The 7,845-nt window shown below is 43.0% G+C and overlaps 1 protein-coding gene across 1 annotated transcript; it reads left to right on the top strand.

Annotated features, from left to right (window-relative positions):
• Window positions 1-1,086: 1,086 nt before the first annotated feature.
• Window positions 1,087-3,967, top strand: LOC110505453 (motor neuron and pancreas homeobox protein 1-like). The gene is made up of 3 exons (XM_021584685.2): window positions 1,087-1,785; window positions 2,764-2,924; window positions 3,216-3,967. Exons 1-3 carry the CDS (start codon window positions 1,371-1,373, stop codon window positions 3,585-3,587), a joined length of 948 nt encoding a protein of 315 aa, XP_021440360.1. The 5' UTR covers window positions 1,087-1,370; the 3' UTR covers window positions 3,588-3,967.
• The last annotated feature ends 3,878 nt before the right edge of the window (window positions 3,968-7,845 follow it).

Raw genomic sequence — 7,845 nt, 5'->3', positions numbered from 1 at the left:
ATATAAGGACTTTGAAATCATTTATACTTTTAATTTGACTTTGGATACTTAAGTATATTTTAGCATTAACATGTACTTTTGGTACATAAGTATATTTAAAACCAAATACTTTTTTACTTTTAGCAAGTAGCAGTTCACTTGCTGACTTTCTCTTTTATTTGAGTCATTTTCTAATAAAATATCTTTACTTTTACTCAAGTATGACAATTGGGAACTTTTTCCCAACAAAGTCAAAAAATTAAATCAACAAAAGATTTAACGTTAATTATTATTTGTGGTATAAAGATGATTTATATCACTGGATTTTAGGCCACGTCTTCCTCTTGACGACAGAATTTGTGGACATGTCAATCAAAAATGCTGTATTTATGTTGTCTTTAAATGGAAAGGTCTAGAATCTATAAAAAAAAAGATGAATGACAATGGACAGCAGGAAAGCGTAATGTTCAGAATCTAAATTATATAGGCCTTTCACTCACTGCACGGGGCTCGTATTATTCCTAGGCTGCTGCTTCTTAGAAAGGTGACAAACACATTTCCATAAACGATAGGTTAAATTTGAGCTTCGTCGTTCTCCATTGGGTTATTTGTATTGTGTTACGTGCATTGTGATATGTTCTGTTATGGACAGAAATCACTGTGATGTCACGGATGGAAGACTGTTTTTGTTTTTTTGTTTTTAACTATTTGTTTTATCTCCTATGTAGGCCTAAAAAAAAGACTTTTTCAGCTATCGAGCTCTACCCTTATACTAGATGGATGAATTAAGGTCACTAATTCGTAAGGAACTCCCCTCACCTGGTTGTCTAGTTCTTAATTGAAAGAAAAAACTAAAACCTGCAGATACTCTGCCTTCGGTGGAATGAGTTTGACACCTGCTATAAAGTCCTGCCCATGCTGTGTTATACACGCAGCCCAATTCTGATCTGATTGGTCAAAAGACCAATTAGTGGAAGAAGATGAGCCAATCAGAGGCAGGTTTGGGGGGGCGGGTTTGGGGAGGTTCGACGGAGTTGGGACGTCCCAAGGATCCCGTTTATACATTTCCGAGGTTCAATTGCAGAGCGTTGTGAGAAAAGTTGCCAGTTTCAGGTGGGGACGAATCGCAAAGGAAGCAGAGGAGCGACTGGCACCGCACGGCACGGACGGACAAATTAGAACAAAAGAGGGGAAAAGTATATTGTCAAGAAAGTGATAACGTAACGTTTTATTATTATTTATTTAGAAAAACTGAAACATTAGACAAACAGTAGTGTTTTAAAACTATCTCGGTGAGATGCTGTTTCGTTTCGCCTAAAACAACTCTAATCCAGCAATCATAACCCAAAAGAATAATTTGAGTTGGTGTAAAGTCTCAGGAAAAGTACACAATGGCGAAATCTAAGCATTTTGGAATCGACGCGCTGTTGGCGCACCGGGTGGACCGAGACAGCTCCCCGGGACTGTGTTCTGAGGACAACCCATTCTCGTGCCGCCGGTCGGAGACCCAATCCCAGCGGAGGACCACCAGCGGTATCCACATTCAGACCGGGATTATCCCCAAACAGGGTCTATTGAATTTCTCTCACCAGGGACTGACCCAGCTGTCTCAGGGGGCCATCCCTGGAATGTATCCCACCCACATGTACCCCGTCGCGGCTCTGAGTGGCCAGCACACAGCCTTCGCCTATCCCAGTTTCGCCCAGCCGTACCCGGAGCACCTAAGGGCAGCAGTTATGGCTGGGTTTCCGCTAGAACACTGGATTAGAGCTGGAATGATGATGCCAAGACTCGGAGACTATGGTGGCAAGTAGCTTTCAGGCGTCTCATTTGTCATTCTTTGAATATAATTGAAGTGTCTCTCTCTACCACTGTTCATAATAGCTATAAAATATATTGTGTGAAAATAAAGTAGTTGTAAATAAATTATTGAAACAGAATGTTGTCTCTTGCTTATTAAACCTAATTACTGTATTGGTGCTGCATATTTTCAGTATATTTTAATTGAATTATTTAGCCGTTATAATTTCGTTGAACAATATGTCGAATTTACTACATTGTAGGAGGACTCATGAAATAAATAAATACAATATTATTTTCATGTCTTAGATCTTGCTCTTCTTTTTCTGAATTAATAAAAAAATAATGGATTTGTAAATTATTCGTTTTAAATGCAGATATTTTCTAGAATAAGCAGTCAAAACACATAAGTTGTCATTACATCTTTCAGGTGATCTTGAGTGTCGTTGGACCAGTAGCACATTTACTCCTGAACCATAATCACGTCTCTTTGTCTGTCATGATTTACCTTTAGTCATAAATAACATTTTAATTAATAGGCGATAGACAAGTGTGAGATTATTATTATTATTATTACAATATACAATAAAAAAACACCTGATGCAATACGTCCACTTCATTAACAAAGTCCCGCTATTGAAATTTTCATTAATTTAATGGCATTCTGTTGAGTTTTATAGCCCTGCTAAAGCCATATCACCGTGTCCTCAGGCCAACTGTAAACCAAAGTCCAATAAAACTGATATCATCAGAAAGGGTGGCTTTTAAAGATGAAAATGTTTATATCTCAGCCCCATCGTCCTCCCGTACAGAAGAGCAAGAACCTGAAATAAATGTGACATAAATAAACCATAGATTATTATCATTATAACTATTTTATAATAACTATTATTATTATTATTATTATTATTATTATTAGTAGTAGTAGTAGTAGTAATAGTTTAACATGTGATAATAACCTCTCTCTCATGGTCTCCACTCCAGCCTCTTCTCAGGCCAGTCTGATGGGGAAGTGTCGTAGGCCCAGAACAGCCTTCACCAGTCAACAACTACTACAGCTGGAGAACCAGTTCAAACTCAACAAATACCTGTCCAGACCTAAACGCTTTGAGGTGGCCACCTCTCTCATGCTCACAGAGACACAGGTGAGCATGATGATCCCTGAACTGATTTTCAATCCTTTTTTTTTGTGCAATTGTGTGAAAAGATTATTATTTTATGTGTCAGGGACCATGCACAATAAATATTGCTCCAGATTTAGCTACATAGCTCATATCCATCTGCAGTCCCATAGAGATAACAGTTGGATAAATGTTTATTCATGCCGTAAATCTTTAGACCCACTGAAATGAGCCGCAGGTTGTTTTGAGTGACATGTTTATCCTCGTGTAACTGTCGTGTTTCAGTTCTGACGTTGTGTTCCGGGTTCCGTTCAGGTGAAGATCTGGTTCCAGAACAGGCGTATGAAGTGGAAGCGGAGCCGCAAGGCCAAGGAGCAGGCAATCAAGGGCCAAGGTGACTCCGACTGTCCTCACGGGGGGAAGCAGGGCAGCAACACCGGGTCTGGAGACACCCGTAACTCTGGTACCCTGGACGATGAAGATGAGGAGGATCTGGAAGCAGGGGAAGAAGATGATGCGTTAAGTGCTGATACCGTAGGAGCTGGAGTGGGTTTACTGTCTCGCCCTACACATTTCCTGAGGCACACTGCGACAGAGCTCAGCTATAGTTCTCATGGTTCCTACTCAGACAATGAACTAGAGGACAGTGGGCCTGGACTGGAGAGAAGGGTTGGGGTGGGGTTATGAGGACAGTAGGCCTGGACTGGAGAGAAGGGTTGGGGTGGGGTTATGAGGACAGTAGACCTGGACTGGAGAGAAGGGTTGGGGTGGGGTTATGAGGAGAGTGGGCCTGGACTGGAGAGAAGGGTTGAGGTGGGGTTATGAGGACAGTAGGCCTGGACTGGAGAGAAGGGTTGAGGTGGGGTTATGAGGACAGTAGGCCTGGACTGGAGAGAAGGGTTGGGGTGGGGTTATGAGGACAGTAGACCTGGACTGGAGAGAAGGGTTGGGGTGGAGTTATGAGGACAGTAGGCCTGGACTGGAGAGAAGGGTTGGGGTGGGGTTATGAGGACAGTGGGCCTGGACTGGAGAGAAGGGTTGGGGTGGGGTTATGAGGAGAGTGGGCCTGGACTGGAGAGAAGGGTTGGGGTGGGGTTATGAGGACAGTGGGCCTGGACTGGAGAGAAGGGGTGGGGTTATGAGGAGAGTGGGCCTGGACTGGAGAGAAGGGTTGGGGTGGGGTTATGAGGAGAGTGGACCTGGACTGGAGAGAAGGGTTGGGGTGGGGTTATGAGGAGAGTGGGCCTGGACTGGAGAGAAGGGTTGGGGTGGGGTTATGAGGACAGTGGGCCTGGACTGGAGAGAAGGGGTGGGGTTATGAGGAGAGTGGGCCTGGACTGGAGAGAAGGGTTGGGGTGGAGTTATGAGGACAGTAGGCCTGGACTGGAGAGAAGGGTTGGGGTGGGGTTATGAGGACAGTGGGCCTGGACTGGAGAGAAGGGTTGGGGTGGGGTTATGAGGACAGTGTGCCTGGACTGGAGAGAAGGGTTGGGGTGGGGTTATGAGGACAGTAGACCTGGACTGGAGAGAAGGGTTGGGGTGGGGTTATGAGGAGAGTAGGCCTGGACTGGAGAGAAGGGTTGGGGTGGGGTTATGAGGAGAGTGGGCCTGGACTGGAGAGAAGGGTTGGGGTGGGGTTATGAGGACAGTGGGCCTGGACTGGAGAGAAGGGTTGGGGTGGGGTTATGAGGACAGTGGACCTGGACTGGAGAGAAGGGTTGGGGTGGGGTTATGAGGACAGTAGGCCTGGACTGGAGAGAAGGGTTGGGGTGGGGTTATGAGGACAGTGGGCCTGGACTGGAGAGAAGGGTTGGGGTGGGGTTATGAGGACAGTGGACCTGGACTGGAGAGAAGGGTTGGGGTGGGGTTATGAGGACAGTAGGCCTGGACTGGAGAGAAGGGTTGGGGTGGGGTTATGAGGACAGTGGGCCTGGACTGGAGAGAAGGGTTGGGGTGGGGTTATGAGGACAGTAGGCCTGGACTGGAGAGAAGGGTTGGGGTGGGGTTATGAGGAGAGTGGGCCTGGACTGGAGAGAAGGGTTGGGGTGGGGTTATGAGGAGAGTGGGCCTGGACTGGAGAGAAGGGTTGGGGTGGGGTTATGAGGACAGTAGGCCTGTCCTCATAACCACTATATGGGGAATAGGGTGCCATTCAGGATGTAAACAACATTTTCTCCACACTCACCAGCAGGTATTATCATCAACAGTCATGACTAGCGATGAAGACTGAGAATGTTATCCAAAGTAGGCTACTACTAACTACTCACCTCATCTGTGGCCCTAAGACATTCAGCAATGAGTGGTTATAACACCTCAGCTGTGGCCCTAAGACATTCAGTAATGAGTGGTTATAACACCTCAGCTGTGGCCCTAAGACATTCAGTAATGAGTGGTTATAACACCTCAGCTGTGGCCCTAAGACATTCAGTAATGAGTGGTTATAACACCTCAGCTGTGGCCCTAAGACATTCAGTAATGAGTGGGTATAACACCTCAGCTGTGGCCCTAAGACATTTAGTAATGAGTGGTTATAACACCTCAGCTGTGGCCCTAAGACATTCAGCAATGAGTGGTTATAACACCTCAGCTGTGGCCCTAAGACATTCAGTAATGAGTGGTTATAACACCTCAGTAATGTGGCCCTAAGACATTCAGTAATGAGTGGTTATAACACCTCAGCTGTGGCCCTAAGACATTCAGCAATGAGTGCTTATAACACCTCAGCTGTGGCCCTAAGACATTCAGCAATGAGTTGTTACAAATAGTTATTATTTTTATGCTCCTCGTAGTTTTCTCTCTATCAAATGTCACACGTTTTGTGTTTTGTCCATTCCTGTCATAGTTGTGTGTCCAAAAACACCTCTTGTTTAACCATTTTCATTACATTCAACAAGGATACCAACAATGCCACCCTTTTGTGTTTGTATTTATTACGGATCCTGGGTTCGAGCGAAATAAAGGCAGTTATACCATGTTAAAAACATCACAATACATTCATAACAGATTTCACAACACATTAAGTCCACTAAGCTATTTTCTTTCAGACATCCACCCAACGTTTTGTCATACTTTCACTGCCAATATTGGCCCTGAATAGCACTGTTTGTCAACAACAACAAAAAAACTCTCACAAAAAAAAAAAAAAGGATTGCATGCATCCAATATTGTATTTGAGGCCACATGTTGGAATTTTTTGGATGACATTTACTGCAGTGGTCTAAATCGGGGCCAGAGGGATTCTGGGTAGTCTGAAACAAATCTACTTTGAAACAACACACATAGTTGTGGGTTTAACAAAAAGATGACGTCGAAATGTATTCCATTTTGAGTTTGCATCCCAATATTACACTTTATCTACATCACATAAGTTGAAATATAACCTTTGGACATAGAAACACCGTATTTTCAAGCGTAATAAAAATAAAAATGTATTGTGACATTTTTTAATTACATTCCACCCATGAGGCCACTAGAGGGCAATTTGGTGATTTGACTGCAGGAAAGGGATGTAAAAAAAACAACAACAAAAAAACAAAACAAACACGATCATTTTAATGCAACTTAACGAAGCCGACCCGACCTAAGTCAACTCTGAACAAGATATGAACTGTTCCTTTAACACTGAGGTGTGAATGACTGTATACACCTCTCCATTACTCATATTGGCATTATAAAATCATCCCTGAACCTTGCATTATCTAGGTAAATCGCTAATTATATTCTGTCATGTTATGATGTATTGTTATTGATGTTATTTAAACACTTTTGATTTCTAAGTCATATATTTAATGTTACACTAGGTGCTCTTATGTTGTTTTTTCAATGTTGTCGATGTGAAGAAAAATAATAAGAAAATAAAAAGAGTACTCATGAATGCAATGTTGTAATTGCAAAACCTCAAACAGGAGTGACTCCTAACCTTTCTTCCTATTCTACTTCAGTCAGAATCTATGATTATTATTATCTGACCCTGCTGGTCATTTATGAACATTTGAACATCTTGGCCATGTTCTGTTATAATCTCCACCCGGCACAGCCAGAAGAGGACTGGCCACCCCACATAGCCTGGTTCCTCTCTACCCGGCACAGCCAGAAGAGGACTGGCCACCCCACATAGCCTGGTTCCTCTCTAGGTTTATAATCTCCACCTGGTACAGCCAGAAGAGGACTGGCCACCCCTCATAGCCTGGCTCCTCTCTAGGTTTCGGCCTTTGTAGGGAGTTTTTCCTAGCCACAGTGCTTCTACATCTGCATTGCTTGCTGTTTGGGGTTTTAGGCCGGGTTTCTGTACAGCACTTTGAGATATCAGCTGATGTACGAAGGGCTATATAAATACATTTGATTTGATATAGTATTTATTAACTTACTGTACGTCATTTTACATTTTTATAGGAATAAATTATACACATGAAATGTTCTGTTTATTATCTGAAATGACTACTCAAGCTCCTATTTTAAGTAGACCTTTTGCAAAAGATTAGCATTTCCTTGTGTATTCTGCAGTGACGTAAGGCAACAGGCTAATCTAAGAAGGGTCCCGGTGTTACACATTGAAATGCACGTCCACTCTCTTCATCACCACCAGCGCCAGCCAGTCCACCACTGTCAGGTCTTGTTTAACCTCCAGACGACACAGAAAAGTATTTTAACACCCAACAGGAATCTACACTGCATAGTAAACACTGTGCTTGGAGAGAGGGACAATTTATGACCATGTCTTTCAAATATGAATTACAGAGGCAGGTTTACTGATAAGTCAAATAATTAAATTAATGAACGGGAAGTAAAAAAAAAAAAAACGGAAATCTCCTGATGGTGATGTCAGCAAGCCCATTTAATTCGTGGAAAAGTAAATTATGGTTATCTCAGAGTAAATGGAACTTTACTAGGAGCAGTGTAAGAGGCAATGATTAAATATAATTAAAGAAAGTTATATATAACCACG

The sequence above is a fragment of the Oncorhynchus mykiss genome, chromosome 3 (assembly GCF_013265735.2).
Source record: "Oncorhynchus mykiss isolate Arlee chromosome 3, USDA_OmykA_1.1, whole genome shotgun sequence".
Taxonomy (NCBI): Eukaryota; Metazoa; Chordata; class Actinopteri; order Salmoniformes; family Salmonidae; genus Oncorhynchus; species Oncorhynchus mykiss.
The sequence above is the reverse complement of the archived record's forward strand: the minus strand, read 5'-3'. Positions and strand labels throughout refer to the sequence as shown.